Raw genomic sequence first — 24,994 nt, 5'->3', positions numbered from 1 at the left:
CCTGGTGTGAATATTGTTGGTATTTGTTTAAAAAAAAAAAAAAACACTATCAGGTCCAAAAACTCAACAGATGTAGAAGAAAAATGATAAGTAAAACGTTAAACTCAAACATTGGTATTCAGAAAATTAACAAAACTAATAGCCTCCTCAGAGGATCCACCGCAAATCAGAAACCAAATGGTCAATGTATCTGCTGTAAAAAAAAGCTTGATGAACAAAGACTTGAATCACCCGATAAATGAATTAGCATAACTCTGGGTGAATCGAATCTCCATCAAGCAGCCCCGCTTCTGCTTCTAAAGACTGCCCTCAATTAAAACGATTGTATTCCTGGATAAAAGGATCCCTTTAAGAAGAAAACTGTGCAGTACAGGAGATAGTTGTTGACCTGCAGCTAAATAATGGCTGATAGCAGCTAGGCCGCGAGTGTGGTCAATATTAGAGTAAAATGCATTCACATCAATAGTGAGAAAGGAAAAATTCTGTGGCAGAGATAAAATCTGGACTTTGCAAATTAATTGCAAAGAATCCTTCAAATAGCATGGTAAAAGACCAACATAATCTCGTAAAAAATAAATAAAAATCTATATAATGTGACAAACATGTCAGGGAATTCATACTGGTTATTATTGGGCTCCCTGAGGAGCCCAATAAAATATTGCCTCCTGTGGATTTTTAACTGGGCTGAGAATCCGCCAAATAATCGCTAACACTCTTCAGCGATTGGCTGTGTAAAGGTGCTGCCGATTACCCGATGAACGAGCAAAATGCTCGTTCATCGGGTAAGAGATCATGAGATCGCTGCAAGTAAAGGTGTCTCCTCCACTGACTAGTAGATGATTACGTGGCAGAAACACTTCCTTCTCAACAATTGCCTGCTGTATCGTCCCGACTTAAAGTGTAACTGCCATTCCTTTTTTTATTTGTGTAATGTATAGGGGCAGTGATATTGACCCCATTTTGTAATATATTAAATCACTGATATTGAATATTATGGAAAACAGGACAAGTATTGAAGAAGTATCACCGTACATAATTCCTCTTAAAACTTAACATTTATTCACGATATCTTAAAATATATGCAACTATATCCCCACAAAAAGAACAAAAATCAATGAGACAATTTTTTTTTATAAAATGGATATCAAATATCAGCATATGGGACATGTGCATATATGCAATAATGTGGATATTCAATTGGTGCTACAAATGTGGTTACTCACAATACTGTAGACCCCTATGTGCATTCACCATATCGCTCAGTAGGAATTGCTTGGATGCTTGCTGCAGGATCTGAAGTCCTCCAGATGGTTAGGAAGGAACATGCAGGTTATTACATACAGTCCGCTTTTAGGCATCAGGGAAGCCATCCCTCAATTTCTATACTGTCCCTGCCTAAAAGCGGAGTAATGGCCCAGAATGGGGCGGCCCCACTTATCAGTGGCTGTGCCCTCACTAAACAGTCTCTACCTATCCAGCAATTCCCAATAGCAATGATGCCAGTTACGATCTGTTGTCCAATGTAATATATGATCAATATTCAAATGTCACAACACGTTTCACCTATTAAATGTAATGGTTCATCAGGGGACCAATATAAAAAAGGCTCAGTGGCAAAAATGATGGAAGGGCCAATGGATGGTATTGACCTGCGGCGCAGATGGCTTCCCGCCACAGGTTTAAGTACCCTGTATGTACTGGCTATTGGCGTCCATCAGAACCAAGAGCTCAGGCGCCGTAGCAGATGCACGCACCTATCACCCCTTGATGTGGAAATTTTATTAGGATGTGTTTCTAATATATTGTGTATTGTCATCATGTCTCTCCGTGTCATGGAGTTGATATCTTCCTGTGTATGTGGAGACACAGCTGCTGGGCGCAGAGGTCTCCGTCGGCGAATGGTCCATGTGCTAAGCACTGGGCTGTGAGCCGGGGGAGACTGATGTGTTCAGCAGAGCAGTGTTTTGTTGGCTGATGTATGGACGCCGGCTAGGACCCCCGCACAAGACGCGGATTTATTGGCTTGGCGTGGATACATTTGTTAAGAGAATATTATATGAAATGAACGTGTGTTTGTTGTCTCTAGTGCGCCTGATCAGCCGCTGGAGATAATGACGCTGTCCTGTAAATAAACATGCATGAGGATCATAGTAACTTTATCTGGCATTGATCACTGAGCAAGGCTGGATAAAGTTCGCTCCAGTGGTAATGGGCGTTAGCTGGCTATGTCCTTCTAAATGATGGTGTCTTGTCTTCCTATGTCATCACTTCCTGTATGTCATCACTTCCTGGATCCTTGTTATATGAAGTAAGTGGTCGGGTGATGGGCGGGCCCCTTTCTATTGTTACACCTTTTGTTAGTAAGAAATAAAGGTAAACAGACTGGGAGGAGCTAGGCAGTGCTCAGCAGAACTGAACATAACACCTTTGTCTGAGTCCGAGTCTTGGAGATTTACCTTTCCTTACACAAAGTCTGATGCGAGCGGATTTCTATTACAAATATTTCTATATTACCCTTAGTATGCGCCTACTGCATGAATGAAAATAAGGCTGGATCAGTATGTCACTCAATAACAGCGCATGCGCCCGCTCCGTATTAAGGGCATAGATGTTACTGGCAACGGGGATCCATGCGCTTAACAGATCTTTAAAAGGATCCTCCTCTCTCCACTCCTCAGTTTGTGACAAGATCCATAGGACTGAAATAATTCTATATACAGTGAAACTTTCACTTCTATTACATACATATGTGTGCCTAAATCTACACACACACACACATATATATATATATATATATATATATATATATATATATATATATATATATATATATATATATATATATATATATATATATATATATATATATATATATATATATATATATATATATATATATATATTATATCGGACTGCACTCCTGAGTAGTAAAAGTGGAAAACTTTTATTCACCCATATTGTGCCGAAACGTCGCAAGTTTGCCACAATATGGGTGAATAAAAGTTTTCCACTTTTACTACTCAGGAGTGCAGTCCGACTTTTTTTTTTTTTTATACTTATTGGGTATTGCCGCTACCTCTTGTTGGACCTTGCACCCTTACCTTGGATGGTGCTCCCGCTGGACTTATATATAAATTAGCAAAAAGAAGGCAGCACTCCAGATGATTGTGAAAAAGTGGACGGTTTATTCACTCATCAACCGTCCACTTTTTCACAATCATTTGGAGTGCTGCCTTCTTTTTGCTACATTATCCATACCTGGGACCTTGGTCGCAGGTCCCTTAGGAGGATTTTTTGCACCCACACGTTTTCTCTTTATAATTATATATATATATATATATATATATATATATATATATATATATATATATATATAAAAAATATACACACACACACACACAGGGTGGGAAATAATGTAGGTGCCGTCATGGGCTCATGGAAAACGGATTACCGGAAAGTGTAATCTATGTATTTCATTACGCCCCATGACAGCACCTGTGAGACTAAAATAGATGCCTTTGGGGGGGGTGGGGGGGGGGGAGGCTGGGGCACACTACAGCCTGCAGAACTTTTCTTCCCAAGACCAAGTCCTGACTAGATAAAAGGTCCAACATGTAATGTTTATAAAGGGTGTTTGGAGAGCTCCAAGTGGCAGCCCTATGAATCTGATCAATGGAGGCACAGCCTCCCTGAAATTAAATGAACTGAGAGGCCTTCCTCCACTCCTTAGTTGACTCTAAGTATTTGCAAACACACCTTCTTACATCTAGTTTATGGAACCCCTCTTCACTTTCATTTTTGGGATTCTAGCAGAATGAAGAGATAATGATCTCTTGGGATCCATGAAAAACCGAAACTACCTTTGGTAGAAAAGCTGGATCTGGTTTAAATACGATCCAGTCATCCAACACCGAGGTATAATGAGGAAAGGCAGATGAGGCAGAAATCTCCCCCACCCGTCTAGCTGAGGTAATTGCCACTAGAAAGGCTGGGCCTAATGGATGGATTCAGTCTGGAGGATGCTCTTATAAACCTCTTTATCCAGGGATAAGCTGCCAATCTATCCTAAAACAAAGCACCAAGTGCAGAAACCTTAACTTTTAAAGGTCCTAGGTCTTAACTCTTTATTAAGCTCTTCCTGTAGAAAGTTTTAAATCAATTGCATATCTGGGGGTAAGGATAGATCCAAGTCTGATCTGGAAAAAACTGATAAAGGCTTTCCAGATTCTTAAATATATATCAGACGTAATCATTTTTTCTGCTGGCCAGAAGCGTACCCCTGGATCTAAGGAATTCCCTCTCAGTATCCAGGCCGTTGAATGTAATTTTGCTACTTCTGGAAGTAGAGGCCTTGATACAACAATCTTCCCGCTCTGTAGGTACCCAAGTATCTGAAAGGGACAATTTCCTCAGCCACGTGAATCATACTCTTTTCGGCCAATAGGGGCTATTAATATTATTGTAGCATCCTCCCTCCTGATTTTCTGAATTACTGTGGGTAGCAGGCCCAGAGAGGGAAACGCTTAACATAGATCTTCCCCCCATGGCTGAGACAGAGCATCTTTCCCTTGAGAATGATCCGCTGGATTGAGAGAAAAAAAAAAAAAAAAAAAAAAAAAAAAAAAAAAAAAAAAAAAAAAAACACAACAACCTCTTGCACTTCTCTTTGGAAGCAAACAGGTCTATTGATGGGGTCCGCCATAAACCCATTATTTGGTGGGACACTTCCTGACAAAGGCACCACTCCCCCTGTCTGACCCTGTGCCTGCTTAGGAAGTCTGCCTGCTGCATCGTCGGAAAATATCCTCACATGTCTGTTTATTAAAAAAGGAAGAATTTCTTAGAGTACAAAATATTGCCCTCAGCTCTCTGAAATTCTGGGACTGCTGGCTTTGGGTAGACAACAACTGACCTTGAAAAAAAAATAAAAAAATCTGAGTAAACTCCCCACCCCCTGGGGCTGTCATCTGTTGTAATTATTATAGGATTGACTTTTATTTATTCCCCCTTTGCCTCCCAATTTTTTCTAAGATAGGTGTCAGCTCTTTTATCCATTGGGTCTTTAAGAGAACCCAAATCCTCAAACGGAAGGGACGATTTTTTTAAATGACTTTTGCCACGGGGCATCCACCTGCGGCACATCTTGCCATGCCGCTACATCCTGATCCTTAAGCGGATCTTCCTTTTACCTGATCTAGGAAAAGACGTATCAGGCTTGTTCCCGCTCTTTTTTATCAATTCCTTACCACAGTCCTGTATGGGAAACACTCTTGCTTTCCTTGGTCTTAGACTTTTAAACATTAAATCCTCTTTTGACCTAGATTATTTTTCCTCTTCTATTTCCATAGTAGACCTTACTGCCCTTAATAAAGCAAGGTCCTCAAAGGAAGAATCAGAATTTTCTATTAAGCCTTCTTCCTCCCAATCGGACTCAGAGTATGATTCTACAACCTGAACTTTTCTGTCTAGAGGAGCTAGGAAGTGATTAAGCTGTTCTACCGAACAATGGACTTCCATTTTGACCAGGTTTTGTTCTGGAAGAGAGATGGGGATTCTTCCACTACCACTCTTCCAAACATGCTTGACTACAGGCTTGGGGGTAAGATGGCCTTAACTTTTTTGCAAATCCCGCACTCTCTGCCTTTTATCTTGTGGGTGACCTTCCTTGGGGGCTCCTTAACCAGCATTAACACATAGCCCACAGTAAATAACATAAGAAACAATAATCTCTTAACTAGGAGATAGTGGGTTACAACCCATCTTATGCCCCAGGAGTAGCATGCCAGATTGGGAGTGCTGCTCCTGCCTTCAGTGCGCTGTGGTCCATCTCCCTCTTCCTGCATAATCATCAGTTGAATTACAGGGGGACTCTGGAAAAGCAGTGGTCACAGTACAGCAACCTGCCACACTGCTGCTGGTCCCTTACGTGATGGCCGGCCGCCGTCTCTTTCAAAGGGCGCGCACAACCCTCCATGTTTCTGGCTCCTCCCCTTTCCTGCACCAGCATGGAACGCACCCGTCACATCCTGCTCGCCAGCTCACTGCGCGCCAGAAACAGGGCCTGATAGTACACGCCGCTCCAATGTGCAGGGAGAGGACAGATTCCCCTCCCCCCCTGGAACTTTGCCTAGCTGCAGGCAGAAGGGACATGAGGAATCCAACAGGATTCCCCCCCATGGCACCGAAAAGGAGACAACCTGGGGATTCACAGTGGCTCCTAGTGGAGTCTTACGCAGTCAGGTACCCTCCACTAGGTATATAATTCAACCCTAGAGGTCCTGCAGCCTGCATAAATCGATCCGGGAAAGATCCGTACACCTGTCCTATGGACAGGAAACAGGAAAATAACTGAGTAAGGGGAGGACAATCCTTTTAAAGATCTGGGAAGTTCCTGTTTCCTGTCCGGAAGGGTGAGGATCTCTCACAGGTGCTGTCATGGGGCGTAATGGAAAATAGTAATGGGGGGGGGGGGGGGGGGGGTAATATATAAATATGATTTTATTTTTTTTTATTTTTTATTTTTTAAAAGCAGCGTGAATGATAGGGACCTGGATGCTGAATCACAAAAAGTTAATATATTAATTAGGTCTCATTAAGTCCCACTAAAGGGAACCTGTCACCGGGATTTTGTGTATAGAGCTGAGGACATGGGTTGCTAGATCGCCGCTAGCACATCCGCGATACCCAGTCCCCATAGCTCTGTGTGCTTTTATTGTGTAAAAAAAACGATTTGATACATATGCAAATTACCCTGAGATGAGTCCTGTCCCTGACTCATCTCACATACAGGACTCATCTCAGGTTAATTTGCATATGTATAAAATCGTTTTTTCTACACAATAAAAGCACACAGAGCTATGGGGACTGGGTATCGCGGATGTGCTAGCGGCCATCTAGCAACCATGTCCTCAGCTCTATACACAAAATCCCGGTGACAGGTTCCCTTTAAAGGGAGTCTGTCACCACTTTTTTGCATGTTAGACCATTAAAATAGGGTTATTTGATCCAGCCAGAACATAAAAACGGTACCTTTGTGGTAGAAAACGGACTTTTCAATTTGCAGAAAACGAACTTATAAGATTATTTTCGGAGCCCTCTCAAGTGCCCAGGGCGGTCTCTCAATCCTCAGAGCCCAGGCAGGCACCTCCTAAACGGCTGATAACGCCGCCCTCCGTGCGCCTCTGCCCGCCCGTTTACTCCCCTCCCCTGTCCCTTTCCACTGCGGCTGTGCGGTACAAATCGTAGCGGGCGCATGCGCAATGCGATGCCCGCTCCTGGCAGGGCATCGCAATACCTATTGCGCATGCGCCGGCTAAACGGCGATTAGCCGGCGCATGCGCAATAGGTATTGCGATGCCCTGCCAGGAGCGGGCATCGCATTGCGCATGCGCCCGCTACGATTTGTACCGCACAGCCGCAGTGGAAAGGGACAGGGGAGGGGAGTAAACGGGCGGGCAGAGGCGCACGGAGGGCGGCGTTATCAGCCGTTTAGGAGGTGCCTGCCTGGGCTCTGAGGATTGAGAGACCGCCCTGGGCACTTGAGAGGGCTCCGAAAATAATCTTATAAGTTCGTTTTCTGCAAATTGAAAAGTCAGTTTTCTACCACAAAGGTACCGTTTTTATGTTCTGGCTGGATCAAATAACCCTATTTTAATGGTCTAACATGCAAAAAAGTGGTGACAGACTCCCTTTAATCTAAACATCCACTCAGTCTTTTTTTGGAGAATTATTTTCTCTAGATCTCCCCCTCTTGGGGATGGCCGGATTTTTTCTATTACACACAAATTAATGGACCTAGGATCTCCACCATGTGTCTCATGTACATGTCTAGCAATGGGGTTCTCTTTTATGTCTAATATCGCCAAGATGATACTCTATTCTCCGTAGTTTTCTCACGGTTATAACCACATATTGGAGTGGGCAGGTACAGGTGCATAGATATACCAATCCCGTGGTCTTACAATTAGAAAAATCACGGATTTTACATTCCTTCTGTTTGGTCACACTCAAAAAAAAACAAAAAAACTTTGTGGTATGTATATATAGACACGCTATACATCCACCACACCTGTACATGCCACATGTTCTTTTCTACAACCATGTGCCTCGTTTTTTAGGGAGTAGATAATGGCTGCGGACAAATCTATCCCTCAATAATCTCCCTCTTCTGTAGGTAATGGCTGGGTGGTCTGATATTACGTCCTTTTTGTTTGGGTCAATTTTTAAAAGATCCCAATATTTGTTCAGGATACCCCGCACTCTCCTACTCTGATCATCATAGGTCCCTATGATGCGCATGATCTGTTTTTTGTCACCCAGCCTATCTTCATCCTTAGGTTTGGGGACAAGTAGTTCTGTCCTCTCCTTAATGCAGGCATATTTATAGGCATTGTTAAGTACCTGCTGTACCTCTTCTAATAAATCTAGACTGTAAATCCCTGGCCTGGTGGTGAAAGTCCTCCTTATTGGAACAGTTTCTGCGTACGCGCAGATACTGTCCTTTCGGTATACCCCGACGCAAACTAATCGGGTGACGACTTTCCCCAATTTAAATGGTTGTTAGTTTCTGTGGGTTTCCTATATATCCGAGTCCGTATAGAACACCATTCTGCAATAAAAGTAAAATACATCTCCACAATATAAATATGTCGTCGATTAAGCAGCCCCAGAACGCAATATAAGGTGTCTTAGGGCTGAAACGATTACTTGATTCAATCGAGTATTTCTACAAAAAAAAAAAAAAAAAAAAAAAAAAATATATCCTTGATGCAAATCTTTTGCATCGAAGATTCGTTTGTGTCATGTGACCACGGAGCAGAAGTGAAGCGCTTGCTATCACTTGCCGCTCCGTGGTCACCCGCACTGCACTTTCTTCCTGTCATAGTGCACGTAAGTGCGCACTATGACCCGAAGCGGTGTGACGTCAGCGCAGCGTGCAGAGAAGAAGATGGAGGAGCTGTGGAGCTCGCCCCTACAGGAAAGGCAAGTACTGTCGCTGGGGAAATGGCTAGGAGGGGCAGTTGGTGGCACTGGGGTGGGGAGAGAGCTGAAGGCACTGGGGTGGGGAACTGATGCACTTGGGCTGATCCCACAGGGGGGGGAACAAAGGGAGTTGGGGACTAATGGCATGGGGGGGGGGGGGAAACAGTTTTTATAAAGGAAAAAACAGTTTATTAATTCATTTTTCCCCTTCACCCATGACGGCACCCCATGCGACCAGGGACCTCCCATCCGGGACAGGAAACCTGAGAAGATAAAAAGGTTCACACCCCCGCCAAGCACCAGTTCAGGTTTCCTGTCCTCCGGATAGGAAGTTCCTGGGAAGTTCTTAAAGAATGGTTCTCACCTGCAGCTGGGGGAAGGACCAGGTTCTTATCAGATAGGTGGCCTTCCCCAGGCGGCTGAAGGCTCTCTGGGGCTGCTGCCTATAGTCTGTTTTTCCCCCCGCATTCCAGCGCCGATTCCGAGGGAGCCGCTGTGGCAGTGTTCAGGCGGCTTCCCTCATGCTTCAGCGTCTTTGCCCGGCTTCCTGTTGGTGTCGGGTAGGCTTCTGCGCATGCGCGCGCCTCCGATGCAGCGGGGGCGGGGCTTAACCCGGACGTGAAGGAAAAAGCGCCGGAATAGCCTAGGCGCGTCTTTTAAAATATAAAAATGTGGCGGTGGGGGGGGGAATCCAGCCAGCTGATGTAGCACACAGTGCTGTGCTGAAGAGGCTCTCTTTCCGGTGAAAATGTCTGAGCCAGCAGATGGACGTGCTTAACCCCTGCCAGTCCGGTACCAGTCCTGAGGAGTGGGGATAAAGATGAGCGGTGAGGTGGATCTTTTTATTAATGGGGTGTTTGTTTGACTTGTTGTAGGCTGCGAAGACCCCCAAAAAAGCAGCCTCAAAGACGAAACAAAGAGTGTGCGGGATGCAGAGTGGCCCTGGCATCCTCCTATTCTAAACCATTATGCACGCTGTGCATTGATAAATTGGTGGCGGAGGAATCTCAGAGTCTCTCCAAGAATATGAGGTCCTTAAGATCTGAGGTCAAGGCCTCCTTAAGGTCTTTGAATAAAGGCCGCCATAGGTCACCAGAGAAGTCCCCGGAGGTTAGGGATTCTGATTTAGACCTCTCCGACATGGAAGAAAGAAGCGGGTCAGTTAATTTCTGACGACGCTACATCGTCAGAAAAAGGAGGAAGCAGGAAGTTCCTTTTTTTCACCTGAGGACACCCAAAACCTTCTTAAAGCAGTCAGAGCGACAATGCAGCAAGAGGATGTGAAACAGGCTAAGTCTACAGCAGATCTAGCTTTTCAGGGTTTAGGCCCCAGGAAGCATAGGGTTTTTACCATTTACGAAAACGTACAAGCATTAATTAGAAAGGAATGGAAAAATCCTGATAGGAAATTTTTTATCCCAAATTCAGTTAAAAGGAAATATCCCTTTGATGAGAAAGTAGCAGCTATTTGGGACAAGGCCCCTACAGTAGACGCCCCGGTAGCAAAGATCGCCAAGAAGTCTGCTCTACCATTTGATGACTTGGGTAGCCTATCTGACCCTTTAGACAAAAAGGCAGATTTTTATTTAAAGAAGGAGTGGGAATCGTCCTCTACCAGCCTGAGACCTGCTGTCACTGCATCATGGGTTTCAAGATCACAGCATATCTGGCTGGAACAGTTAGAACAGCATCTCAGTGAAAAAAAGCCAAGAGAAGAAGATTTGGCCTCCCTTCCTACCTTTTTTAAGGCCGCCGACTTTCTAGCAGATGCCTCCACGGATATGATTAGGTTTTCAGCCAGATCAGCCATGTCCAATGCGGCGAGGAGAGCGATCTGGCTGAAATCCTGGAAAGCAGATCAGGGCTCGAAGGCCAGACGGTGCTCCATCCCTTGTGAGGGTGACAGGCTTTTTGGGTCGTCTCTTGATGACATACTTGAAAAAGCCTCAGACAAAAAGAAGGGCTTTCCAGTTTTTTCATAGATACCAGAATAAAAAACAAAGGGGTAGACAGTATGACAGAAGGGAAAAGGATAGATTCCCTAAAAAATCCGGCGGCTTCCTTTTTAAACCCCAGGACCAAAGGCCTAAGGATAAACAATGACACTGAATCCCAGGTAGGGGGAAGATTATCTTTTTTTCTCCCAGCCTGGAAGACGATAACCAAAAACAGATGGATCCTGGGAGGGATCGAAGAAGGGTTCCGGTTGGAGTTTCTGACCCGTCCCCGGGATTCATTCGTTCAGACAGACTGCCCCAAGGACCAAAACAAGAGACAGAGTCAGATGTGTTGCTTCTTCTACGAAAGGGGGTAGTAGTCCCGGTTCCACAGGCAGAAAGAGGCAAGGGATTTTACTCCCCTCTTTTTTTAGTAAAAAAAACCAATGGCTCCTTCCGAGTGATCCTAAACTTAAAGAAGCTAAACAGGTTCCTCAGATACAAGAAGTTTTGCATGGAGACCATAAGATCAACCATAGATCTCCTAGCAAGAGACTGCTGGATGGCGACTCTGGACTTAGAGGATGCATATTATCATGTGCCAATTCATGTGTCCTCCCCAAAAATTTTAAGGACAGCGGTCTGGGTTCAGGGAGAGTGTCTACATCTGCAGTACAAAGCCCTACCCTTTGGGGTTTCACAAGCCCCCAGAATCTTTACAAAAGTGATTGCGGAGGTGGCTTCCTTTCTAAGATTGTCAGGGGTTCCGTTGCTGCCATATCTAGACGACCTCCTGCTTATTTCCCAGACCAAAGAAAAGTTAATCCAGAACATTGGTGTTTCCTGCTCCCTGTTGAAAAACCTGGGCTGGAAAATAAATTGGAAAAAGTCTTGCCTGTCACCATCTCAGAAAAATTTCCATCTGACCACACTGGCGGCAGAGTACATAGTTCCTTGGGCAACCGAGGAGGGGAACACACAGCAGTTCCAACATAGGCAGGGCAACACTCTCCAAAGCCTGGGACAGTTTCATGACACCCCACCAGCACCCTCACACTGATGCGAGGCCTAGTGTCACAAGGAGAGAAGTTTTGGAAGATGGTGAAGGAGTACGTAGCAGACCGTGTCAGCGTCCTCAATGATCCCTCTGTGCATTACAACTATTAGGTGTCCAAGCTGGACAGATGGCAAGAACTGGCACTCTATGCCTTGGAGGTGCTGGCCTGCCCTGCCACCAGCGTTTTGTCAGAGCGGGTATTTATTGCTGCTGGGGGCATTATAACTGATAAGTGTTACCGCCTGTCAACTGAAAATGCTGACAGGTTGACTTATCAAAATGAACAAGGCCTGGATTGCCCCTTCTCTACTCCACCAGAGGACAGCGGCTGAAGATAAAGGCACTTTAAATGTGTTGTTTATAATGTACTGAACATACTGTATTCCCATGCACCTCTTCCACCACAAAAAAAAAAAAAAAAGGCATATGGTCCAATCTTCCTTTTCCCGTCCTCCTCCTCCATCATCATATCAAAATGCTTATTAGGCTGCCCTCGCTCCTAATGTTTTAGATGGTCAGCTCAGCAGCAGGCCCTCGTCCCTAATTTTTTAGATGGTCAGCTCAGCAGCAGGCCCTCTCCCCTAATTTTTTAGATGGTCAGCTCAGCAGCAGGCCCGCACCCCTAATTTTTTAGATGGTCAGATCAGCAGCAGACCCCTTAGATGCGTCGCTATTCCGATAGACGGGCACACCTGCTTCGCTATTCCTGAATTTTTTAGATGGTCAGATCAGCAGCATGCCCGCGCCCCTTATGTTTTTGAGGGTCACCAGCAGGCCATCAATCATCATTTTTCAAGGGTGTGTATGATGCCCTCCTTTATGTGTAATAAAGGGTGTATTGGAGTGCCGGTTCCTTGTAATTTTTGGCAGCCCTTTCACTTAGTGCATAGGCTTTATGAGTGTAGGAGACCCACTACCTGAACAATTGTACCACAATGTGAATGAGGCCCTCCTTTATGTGATATACAGATTGTATCGGAGTGCCTCTTCCTTGCAATTTTAGGCAGCACTTGCACTTTCTATACAAGTAAATATACAGGAAAGAATGTTTCCTAACAATTTTTCTTGTACAATAGATTTTATCTTCGGTTTGGTGCGTATTATTGTCAGTCTATAAAATTGGCGTACTACTCGGACAACATCGTTCCCAGCTATGACCTGGGAGACCAAGATGCATCCAGACATCCTCCGCATGCTGTTCCCGAACCATTACAGTGGTGTTTCCATCAATTTCTGACCTTTTCCTGTGAACCAGACACCCTCCCCTCTACAGAGCAGGGGGTGCCTCGTTTAATGCTCGGGTTCTCCCACTGACTTCCATTGTGCTCGGGTGCTCTGTAGATCACCGAGCATTCTACTCGAGCACCCGAGCACTTTGGTGCTTGATCAACACTAACAGTTACACTTTAAAGGAGTTTTCTGTGATTTTTAGGGCTCTTTCACACTTGCGTTCTTTTCTTCCGGCATAGAGTTCCGTCGTCGGGGCTCTATGCCGGAAGAATCCTGATCAGGATTATCCTAATGCATTCTGAATGGAGTGAAATCCGTTCAGGATGCATCAGGATTAGGGATCGACCGATTATCGGATTTACCGATATTAATCGGCCGATATTCAGGATTTTGAACACTATCGGTATCGGCATCTATTTTGCCGATATTCCGATAGTGTATGGGAACACAGATCGCGCTGCTGACAGCGCTCTCCGTGTTCCCCTTAGCAGCACAGGGGAGAAGGAAGCAGTGTCTCCTCCCCCTGTGCTGCTGCTGCCGCCAATGTAAGGACAGGGGACAGGAGGAGGGGAGGAGCTATGGCCACTGCGCCACCAATGAAGAGGAATCTCTCATTCATTCATATACAGGAGGCGGGAGCTGCAGGATCACATAGCCGGCTCCCGGCCTCTATGAGCTGTAGCTGCGATCTGCGGTAGTTAACTCCTCAGGTGCCGCGGATCGCAGCTACTGCTCATAGAGGTCGGGAGCCGGCTATGTGATACTGCAGCTCCCGCCTCCTGTATATGAATAAATGTGAGATTAAGCTTCATTGGTGGCGCAGTGCGCCCCCCCCAAGCCCCCCAGTATCAGACATTGGTGGTGCAGTGCGCCCCCCCAAGCCCCCCAGTATTAGACATTGGTGGCGCAGTGCGCCTCCCCTCCCCCCCAGTATTAAGCAGTGGCGGCGCATAGGGCCCCCCACCCCAGTCGCAGTGCGCCCCTCCACAGGATCCCCTCTCCCTTGCTCCTCCGATCGGAGCCCCAGCAGTGTAATGCTGGGGCTCCGATCGGTTACCATGGCAGCCAGGACGCTATTGAAGCCCTGGCTGCCATGTCAAGCTCCATGCTGCTGTGTGCACAAAGCACACAGCAGCAGGGACAGTGTGAGCTCCTATTCACCCTGATAGATCTCTATCAGGGTGAATAGGACAAGGGTTCTAGTCCCTAAGGGGGCTAAAAGTTAGTTAAAAAAAAAAAAAGTTACAAAAAAAAAATAATAAAAACACCAAAATATTAAATATAAATGAAAAAGAAAGATTTACAACAAAAAAAATACACATTAACAATAAACATTAATTTTCAGCAGATTTGTGTGAATTTTTTATTTTTTTTTCAAAAATGAAAATTCCCAGAATATCTGTATAAATTATCGGCTATCGGCCTGAAAGTTCACAAATTATCGGTATCGGCCCTAAAAAATCAATATCGGTCGATCCCTAATCAGGATGTCTTCAGTTCCGGAACGGAACGTTTTTTGGCCGGAGAAAATACTGCAGCATGCTGCGCTTTTTGCTCCGGCCAAAAAAACTGATGACTTGCCGCAAGGCCGGATCCGGAATGAATGCCCATTGAAAGGCATTGATCCGGATCCGGCCTTAAGCTAAACGTCGTGGTTACCATGGCTGCCAGGACGCTAAAGTCCTGGCAGCCATGGTAAAGTGTAGTGGGGAGCGGGGGAGCAGTATAATTACCGCCCGTGCGGCTCCCGGGGCGCTCCAGAGTGACGTCAGGGCGCCCCAGGCGCATGGATGACGTGATCGCATGGCACGTCATCCATGCGCATGGGGCGCTCTGACGTCATTCTGGAGCGCCCCGGGAGCCGCACGGACTGTAAGTATACCGCTCCCCCGCTCCTACTATGGCAACCAGGACTTTGATAGCGTCCTGGCTGCCATAGTAACACTGAACGCATTTTGAAGACGGATCCGTCTTCAAATGCTTTCAGTACACTTGCGTTTTTCCGGATCCGGCGTGTAATTCTGTCAAGTGGAGTACACGCCGGATCCGGACAACGCAAGTGTGAAAGAGGCCTTATACAGATGACCTATCCTCTGGACAGTGAATGTGCTAGTCATGCCTGACAGTGAAAGAATGAGGTACATTTCTCATGTGATCACAAGAAGGTACCTGCGTCGCTATCCCGATAGACGGGCACACCTGCGTCGCTATTCCGATAGACGGGCATCTAGTTTCTGGGAAGAAGCAGGCGGATGCATCACCCCCTACACTTTGGCATAAATCTTGCAGCAATCTCTTCAAACCCACTCCCACCTCTCCTAACACCCACACTGTAGAGAACTGCATTTTAATTTGCTACCTAGTAGAAGGGAGGGAGAAATGCCTGCTCCTCACAGTGCCAACAGAACAGGGTGGTAGAAAGGGTGGCACAGCAGTCACCTCCACTAGCCCTGTGGTAATCTACCCTAGATCACCTATCACAGGAGGACTGGTAACACTGCATGGCAGGGAACCCATTCATTACGTCATGGGCACATACTGTTGAGGGTGTGCCAGCCTGTGTTCTGGCATCGGGCATACCCCACTACCCAGCTACTCTTTACTTGTGCCATGTCACGTCAGGATGAAGTGCGGAATGCCATTACCTTCACTATGCGAATCATCTTCTTGGCGAGCTCTATGTCGCCCTGGTGATTCTGCCCAATTTCAGCTATGACGAAGCATGGGTGGTCGCCACCCACCATACGGCCGGGGTACAGCTCAAACTCGAGAGGCATGGTGGCTGCAGCAGGAGACCAGGGAGAGATGAATGCGCAGACCGAGTTCTCCCCCGCAGCCTGTCCTCCTTATCAGTGACGTGTCTACACCAGAGCCGCACCCTCAGCCAATCAGAAGCCGGTCACCTGATGCAGCTAGAAGGAAGGGAGGGGCTGGTGTCACTCTGCCCACGCCCCAGGCCGGTAATCGCGGTGACAGTACTGAGAGTCGCCTGTAGGAGGCAGTGTTACCACTCTGAGGGAAAGCGTCTAGAATGGAGATGCTCCCGGATAAGATGACATGTAGGTCACGTGCTTTCAGTCGAGGACGTGACTTTTCGTTTCCGCTTGCTCCTCCGGTCTCCTCAGTAGTCCAGGAGCCTTTGCATTATAGTCACAGAACTCCTGAAAGTGTACCTTAACCTTTCCATTTGTAAATGCAAAAATCATTTTTCCAACATCCTTTTTTTTTTTTTTTAATTTTGCCAGTGAATTAGAGATAGTGGAATGCTGCAAAAGAGAAAGTAAAAATAAATAAATAATAATATATATATTTTTTTTTGCTTTAACCCTTTCCTGATGTGTGGTTGTGGGGAATTGGTTCAGGATCCTTTAAGGCGCTGCCCAGACTTGGAGGAGTAAAACATCGAGAATGCTGCCAGTAATAAAGGTTGATCTTTTATTGCAGAACCTTTATTACTGGCATCATCCTCCATGTTTTACTCCTCCAAGTCCGGGCAGCGCCTTAAAGGATCCTGAACGAATTTCCAACAGCCGGCCATTTAACCTGTCGATCGCTCCAAGCATCGCAGAGGACCACGGGCGCAGCCCCGGACAACCGCCTACTGGTCCGGATTTTAAAATATCCAGCAGTGCAATCTACAGGTGTATCCGGTAAGCATACTCTTGCCTTTCAAACTCACGTTTAAACAACTAATACCACACATGTGGCGCCCTTCTCTTCCCATTTTTATCTTTACATACCTTTCCTTATGTGGCGATTTTTCGTTTTAGGGTACTTTCACACTTGCGTTTTTCTTTTCCGGCACTGAGTTCCGTCACAGGGGCTCTATACCGGAAAATAACTGATCAGTTTTATCCTAATGCATTCTGAATGATGAGTAATCCGTTCAGGATGCATCAGAATGTCTTCAGTTCAGTCGTTTTGACTGATCAGGCAAAAGAGAAAACCGCAGCATGCTACGGTTTTCTCTCCGGCGAAAAAAACTGAAGACTTGCCTGAATGCCGGCATTTTTTCCCATAGGAATGTATGAGCGCCGGATCCAGCCTTCCGTTCTGCGCATGCGCACACTGAAAAAAAGGTGAAAAAAATAAATGCCGGATCCGTTTTGCCGGATGACACCGGAAAGACGTATCCGGCATTTCAATGCATTTTTTCGACTGATCAGGCATTTTTAAAGGGACTCTGTCACCACTTTCTAACCCCCACTTTTAAAACTATAGTTCTGTCCATGGAGCCCCTGTGATTACAATGGTGTTGTTATATGCGAAATCCGCAGGCTCGTTTTGATAAAAAAAAGCTTTTATCTAACCTGTCACTCATGAGGATAAGGTGCCCAGGGCGTTTCTCCTGGTCTGAACATGCCGCCGCCGCCGCCGTTGGTGCCCAGCTCCTCCTCTGCCTTGAATTAGCGCCGCCTGAATGTGAAGAAATACGCCTCCGGCTCTCCCTCAGTCCCCCCTCCTTCTTTTCTAAGATCCCGCGCGTGCAGCAGTGTTCGCGTTATCGGGAGGTTGAGCGAAGTGCGCATGCGCATGCGCACTTCGCTCAATGAGGCTGAATCGAAAAGTCCACACGGGCGCATCAGGCACAGGCCTGTGCGCACGCGCGAAATTTTAGAAAAGGAGGGGGGACTGAGGGAGAGCCGGAGGCGTATTTCTTCACATTCAGGCGGCGCTGAAAGGATCAGAGGAGGAGCTGGGCAGCAACGGCGGCGGCGGCGGCATGTTCAGACCGGGAGAAACGCCCTGGGCACCTTATCCTCATGAGTGACAGGTTAGATAAAAGGTTTTTTTATCAAAACGAGCCTGCGGATTTCGCATATAACAACACCATTGAAATCACAGGGGCTCCATGGACAGAACTATAGTTTTAAAAGTGGGGGTTAGAAAGTGGTGACAGAGTCCCTTTAAGACTGATCAGGATCCTGATCAGTCTTACTAATGCCATCAGTTAGCATACATTTTGCCTGATCCGGCAGGCAGTTCCGGCGACGGAACTGCTTGCCGGATCTCTCTGCTGCAAGTGTGAAAGTAGCCTAAGTTTTACATTCCCTGCCAGGGCCGGACTGGGACAAAAAATAGGCCCGGGCAGTTTTGACTGAGCAGCCCAATCGCATGACCCCCAACAGGCCCCAGCCCCTTGCAGTCTAGGGGCGGAGCCAAACCCGGAAGCACAATTGAGGGGCAGGGCCAGCCACCAGTAAGATAGGAAGGCTTCAGCCAACACACAAGCTTTGCAACAATATAGGAAGCTACAGAAAAGTCTTATAATATCCTCAGTGGATCTCAACCTCCCCATCCTCCACACCCTGTACAGGTCAGTGCCCCCGAAATTGCACTCACAGTTCTCCAGCAACTCTGGCAAATACCACCTATTCCGTACAGGGTGGGTTTACATCTGCGTTATGCCATTCCGTTATAGGTTCCGTTTCAAACGGAATATAACGGAATGGCCAGATGGAATGCAAAACTGAAACCTTTAAGGGTCCATTCACACGTCCGTTGTTTCTTTCCTGATCTGTTCCGTTTTTTGCAGAACAGATCTAGACCAGTTCTGTACCCATTCATTTTCAATGGGTCCTGAAAAAAAATCAGACATTGAGCTGTCCAATTTTTTTCAGGACCCATTGAAAATGAATGGGTCCAGATCTGTTCTGCAAAAAACGTAACAGATCAGGAAAGAAACAACGGACGTGTGAATGGACCCTAAGAGGCATTCCGTTTTGCTCTGTCCTAATAGAAGTTTATGGGAAAGCATAACGGATCAGTCTGGGTCCCCTTATGCAAGATGGAAAACAAAGTCCTGTCGACAGGACTTTGTTTTCCGTCTTGCATAACAGGAACCAGATGGATCCGTTTTGATTCCCATAGACTTTTAAGAGGACGGAGAGCAAACGGAAAGCCTCTTGCAGAGTCTGCACTGTACGAGAGAGAGATATAGCAGTGGCTGTGAATGGGAAAGTACCAGAGCACAATGACAGCCCCAGAGCCTTTCTGCTGCCTGACCAACTGTATGCTGCCACAGCGCCAGCCCAGCCTGCAGGACATCGGAGAGGCCTGGGGTCCACATTATAGAACCACTACATTTACTTATTATCAAAAAGCATCATACATAACCAAGCAAAAGCCAGAATATAATAAAAGACAAACATTAAACTACATTTATAATAAAACAATTTACTTACAAAAGAAGCTATTCAGTCATCTGCTGTGCCGTCCTCTGCTTGCTCCCACTGATTATTTGCCCTCCTTTCTGTCTCTCCTCAGTGCGCAGTGTCATCTGTGGATGACAGTATGACACACTGTTATGGGGGACCTGTGGATGACACACTGTTATGGGGGACCTGTGGATGACACACTGTTATGGGCATCAGTGGATGACACACGGTTATGGGGGATCTGTGGATGACACACTGTTATGGGGGATCTGTGGATGACACACTGTTATGGGGGATCTGTGAATGACACACTGTTATGGGGGACCTGTGGATGACACACTGTTATGGGGGATCTGTGGATGACACACTGTTATGGGGGATCTGTGGATGACACACTGTTATGGGGGATCTGTGGATGACACACTGTTATGGGGGACCTGTGGATGACACACTGTTATGGGGGACCTGTGGATGACACACGGTTATGGGGGCATCTGTGGATGACGTACTGTTATGGGGGATCTGTGAATGACACTATTAATGGGGCATCTGTGGATGACACTATTATGGGGGCATCAGTGGATGACGCACTGTTATGGGCATCTGTGGAGGACACTCAAGTGTTATGGGCATCAGTGGATGACACACAGTTATGGGGGCATCTGTGGAGGATGCACTGTTATTAACAGTGCATCATCCACAGACCCCACCCCATAACAGTGTCATCCACAGATATCCCCTTAATAGACTGTTAAGGGGATATCTGTGGATTGCATGGCACTGTTATGGCGGCATCTGTGGATGACACTGTTATGGGTGGCCGGGGGGATCTGTGGATGACACACATATATGGCAGTGCAAGTAAATATATGTGTCATCATCCACATGATCCACAGATATCCCCCCCCCCATAACAGTGTCCCTCTCTATTGTAAGACAGACCCCGCCGTTCCTTATGTAAGTGAGCTATTGAGCTTGTAAATAAACTTGTGCAAAGTATATGAGTAGTTAGTAACTACTCATATAGTTTGCAGTTTGCACAAGTTTATTTACAAGCTCAATAGCTCACTTACATAAGTTACTATCTTATCTAATATAATCTATCACTATCATCACTAACTTACTGCCTGGGACAGTCAGGAGGACTCCAAATTGTATTCACAACTTAGTACAATTCACTGTTTTTCACAGACAGTGCAGTAGTCAATGTGCTGCAGTGCACAAAAGACTGCCTGTCAATCATTCACGGTTCACAAGTCCGTCTGTCCACAACATCCATTCACTGTCTGTGGCAGACTGTGGGCATGGGCAGGCGCCAGGCGGCAGCGACAGCCAGTTGGGCACCACTGGGGCGCAGGGGCAGGCACTGGCAGGCAGAAGCTGGTGGCGTGGCAGTGCTCCAGTCCCGCTCTTCAACATTCAAACTTGGCGGCCGGCGGCAGCGTAACTGTAACGTGACGTGACGTCACTCACTACGTTACGTCGCACGCGCTGCTCCTCCCACACTGAAGGCGGAGCAGGCGCGTGACGTCGGAGTGAGCGACATTACGCTGCCGGCCGCCGGAAGATGGGAGGCAGAGCACAGGAGGCGGAGCACAGGAGGCGGAGCACAGGAGGCGGAGCACAGGAGGCGGACTCAGTCTCACACAGTCAGTATATGTGTCTGTTCTTTGTGTCACAGTGGGCGGCCGGAGCTGGCAGGAGGCGGAGCAGTCACAGTGACAGGGGTGTGATTAGGCCATACCCGGCCGGCAGTCACGGCACACCCACTCGAACCCTGAGGCGGCCCCCCTGAGCGGCCCGGCCCACCGGGCAAATGCCCGGTCTGCCCTATGGCCAGTCCGGCCCTGTTCCCTGCATTCACTGACCCATAACTTTTTTATTTTTCCATTTACATAGCAGTATAATGGCTTGTTTTTTGCAGGACAAGTTGGATGTAGTGGGAAGCGGGAAGGGGGGGGGATCAAAATGGGGTGTAATGGGAAAAACACGTAATTCTGCAAGTTTTACATTTTTTTTTTTTTTTACTGTGTTTACTATGTGGTAAAACTGACTTGTGCTCTTCATTCTGCAGGTCAGTAAGAATTTGTCGATACCGCATATGAATCGTTTTTCTTTCGTTTTAATACTTTAAAACATTTTTGAAAAATGTTTTTTCTTTTCATCGCCATAGTCTGACCTCCATAACCTTTTTATAGTTATGTCTACGTAGATGGAGGGCGCATTTTTTGTGGGACGATCTGTAGTTTTTGATAATACCATTTTGGGGTGTGTATGACTTATTGATTACTTTTTCGTGAGTGATCAATTATTTTGTGAGATAAGCCATTTTTAAAAAAAAAATTCCGTTACACCATTTCTCCATATGGGATAAGTTTATTTTATATATTATTATTTTTTTTTTTTATTGATTTTTATTTTTATTTTGGAGAAAGGAGGTGATTTGAATTTTTATATTTAAAAAAAACTTTTTTTAACTATTTTTTTTTCAAAATTTTTATTAGGTCCCCAAATGGACCACAAATTGCTATCATCAGATTGCAACTTGTACAGAATAATAGAAGTTGCTCTATTATTCTGTACAGAAATCGCTATATACCAATTCAGTGCTGCCACATGCTGGCCTAAACTGGGATATACTAATAATCAGCCTGGAAGCGTAGTACAGGCTCCGTTTCAATTTTTTGAACAGGTTGCTTTCCCAGATCTCTGCCTGGGGAAGCACGCCTGACCCAAAAGCACACTCTTCCGGATTTCAGCCCTCTCAGACGGCGTGGTTACATTTGACTATGGCATCTGAGAGGTTAAATGTCTGCAGTCGGCATTACCGCCGGCTATGACACTCGCTCTGTTGCAGAGCGGGCACCATCTTTAAAGACCTGATATCCGCTGTACATGTACGGCAGATGTCAGGAAGGAGTTAAAGGGGTTGTCCAGTTTCCGATATTGACAGCTCATTTGTTCCGATCACTTCAATGGGAATATTTACACTGCGTTGGGTTGACAGCAAGCAGTTTAACAGTGAAGAGAGTTCTCTTTAAAGAGCTGATCGGCAAGGGTGCCGGGAGATTGACCTCCGCAGGTCTGATATTGATGACCTATCCTGAGTCATCAATATCGAAAACTGGACAACCCCTTTAATATGTACATTACCTGTATCGTCTGTATTTCCACATGATATTAACAGGTACCACAGCCACCACTAGATGGGGCTGATGTCACCCTGTTTGAATAATGAGGGAGGAACATTCTAAGAGTTTAAAGGTGGCCATACATATAAGATTAAAGTTGGCCGGAATGGCAGATAACCTTCAGGAGTTGCCTCAGATGCCTGAGCATATTAAATAACAGTTTGGCCTATTGTGAGAATCTCTACATCCCATCAATTCAGTGGACGTGTGTGTGGAGGTTAAAAAAGAGAGCAGAGATTTTGCCGGCTGTTAGGAAGACCCGCCCTGTGGTTTGTATTGCATTGCTTTACAAGAAGTGTTACACCCTATGTCTGGATGCTTATGTCAGCACCAGCTAGAAAAGCGTAGAGTAAGGAAGACTACCTTAAAGTAACTGTCATTCTTTTTTATGCAATGTGTAGGGGCAATGATACTATTTTTGTAATATTCATCAATTGTAGATTTCTATTAGAAAAATAGCTCTGAAGTGGCCCAATTCTTGCATTAGCAGCGCACCTAGTCTGTAACACCACCACCACCAAAGGCTCATCTGGTGACAAGAGTGGCTGATGCATAGCGCTATCTTTGACATCTCCATCACCATTGGCGACCATCATTTCTTCTCAGTGCGAATCGACTTTCATCAGTGAAAAGCACTGAGGCCCACTGGACCCTCGTCTAGCATAGATCTTCCCTGGCCCATGCAAGACGACGTCTGTGTCTGGTGGTGTGGTCAGGTACCCCGATGTGACACTTGAGTGCCTCTTACCTCCCCTAAATGTGCCTGGAGTTGTGTGGCATTCATCATCCGGTTCCGCAGGGCATTGTTCACAATCAAGCAGTCATCAGTGTGGGATGTGGCCAAACAACGTTCTTTCTGAGACTCTTCCAGTCTCTCTGTTGCAACCTGCTGATAATACTCTGTAACACTCTAAGCTCAGTGGCCAGTGGCCACTTCAGAGAACATTCTGCTTCAAGCCTCGCAATTGCAAGGTACTGTTGATGAATTGTTAGGTGCCATCTTGGTCTCATGATGTCAAAATGTGAACAGCATGATGAGGAGGACTGTTTAAATACCAAGGAAATGTATTGGGCGATTCATGGATCAAACACCTATTGTGAATTTTGCCATTAAATGGACACTGACAGGCCCAATAACCATAATTAGCTGTACATATGCATGTACAGGTCTTCTAATGTGCATTAAAAACATATAAGTATCCCCCCTGTCCACATTATGAATACAGTTAACTCCCGTTTTATAACCTGAACTAATCACAGTTTTTTCTGCCCAAGGGGAATCAATATTCACTTAGCTGGGCGGCTTCTGCAGTCACCGACCTTCCGAGATCCGGCGCATGCCCAATAGAAAGCGCTTCAAAAACGGCGGTTGGGCTGATGCTGGCTGGGCGCAAGTGGAGCTGAAACCACGCCCCTTGGGCAGAAAGAGCAGCGATTAGTTCAGGTTATAAAACGGGAGTTAACTGTATTCATAATGTGGACAGGGGGGATACTTATATGTTTTTAATGCACATTAGAAGACCTGTACATGCATATGTACAGCTAATTATGGTTATTGGGCCTGTCAGTGTCCATTTAAGCTCCTTGTTAGAGAACAGCAAGTTTTGCAAAAAGTACTGAAACATTGAACAGTTTTAGAGTGGGTATATACAGGTCCTTCTAAAAAAATTAGCATATTGTGATAAAGTTCATTATTTTCTGTAATGTACTGATAAACATTAGACTTTCATATATTTTAGATTCATTACACACAACTGAAGTAGTTCAAGCCTTTTATTGTTTTAATATTGATGATTTTCGCATACAGCTGATGAAAACCCCAAATTCCTATCTAAAAAAAATTAGCATATCATCAAAAGGTTCTCTAAACAAGCTATTAACCTAATCATCTGAATCAACTAATTAACTCTAAACACCTGCAAAAGATTCCTGAGGCTTTTAAAAACTCCCAGCCTGGTTCATTACTCAAAACCGCAATCATGGGTAAGACTGCCGACCTAACTGCTGTCCAGAAGGCCATCATTGACACCCTCAAGCAAGAGGGTAAGACACAGAAAGAAATTTCTGAACGAATAGGCTGTTCCCAGAGTGCTGTATCAAGGCACCTCAGTGGGAAGTCTGTGGGAAGGAAAAAGTGTGGCAGAAAACGCTGCACAACGAGAAGAGGTAACCGGACCCTGAGGAAGATTGTGGAGAAGGACCGATTCCAGACCTTGGGGGACCTGCAGAAGCAGTGGACTGAGTCTGGAGTAGAAACATCCAGAGCCACCGTGTACAGGCGTGTGCAGGAAATGGGCTACAGGTGCCGCATTCCCCAGGTCAAGCCACTTTTGAACCAGAAACAGCGGCAGAAGCACCTGACCTGGGCTACAGAGAAGCAGCACTGGACTGTTGCATGTCATTCGGAAATCAAGGTGCCAGAGTCTGGAGGAAGACTGG

The 24,994-nt window shown here is 45.9% G+C and overlaps 1 protein-coding gene across 1 annotated transcript in view; it reads right to left on the bottom strand.

The window, feature by feature from the left end:
* The window catches only part of NANS (N-acetylneuraminate synthase), a 48,771-nt gene extending 32,700 nt beyond the window's left edge, over window positions 1-16,071 (bottom strand). The window contains 1 exon segment of the mRNA XM_044270779.1: window positions 15,852-16,071. Within this exon segment, the coding sequence (XP_044126714.1) occupies window positions 15,852-15,983 (132 nt within the window). The 5' untranslated portion in view covers window positions 15,984-16,071.
* Between the last annotated feature and the right edge of the window lie 8,923 nt (window positions 16,072-24,994).

Source organism: Bufo gargarizans, chromosome 1 (assembly GCF_014858855.1).
Source record: "Bufo gargarizans isolate SCDJY-AF-19 chromosome 1, ASM1485885v1, whole genome shotgun sequence".
In the NCBI taxonomy this organism is placed as follows: Eukaryota; Metazoa; Chordata; class Amphibia; order Anura; family Bufonidae; genus Bufo; species Bufo gargarizans.
This window is presented reverse-complemented; position numbering and strand designations above follow the sequence as displayed.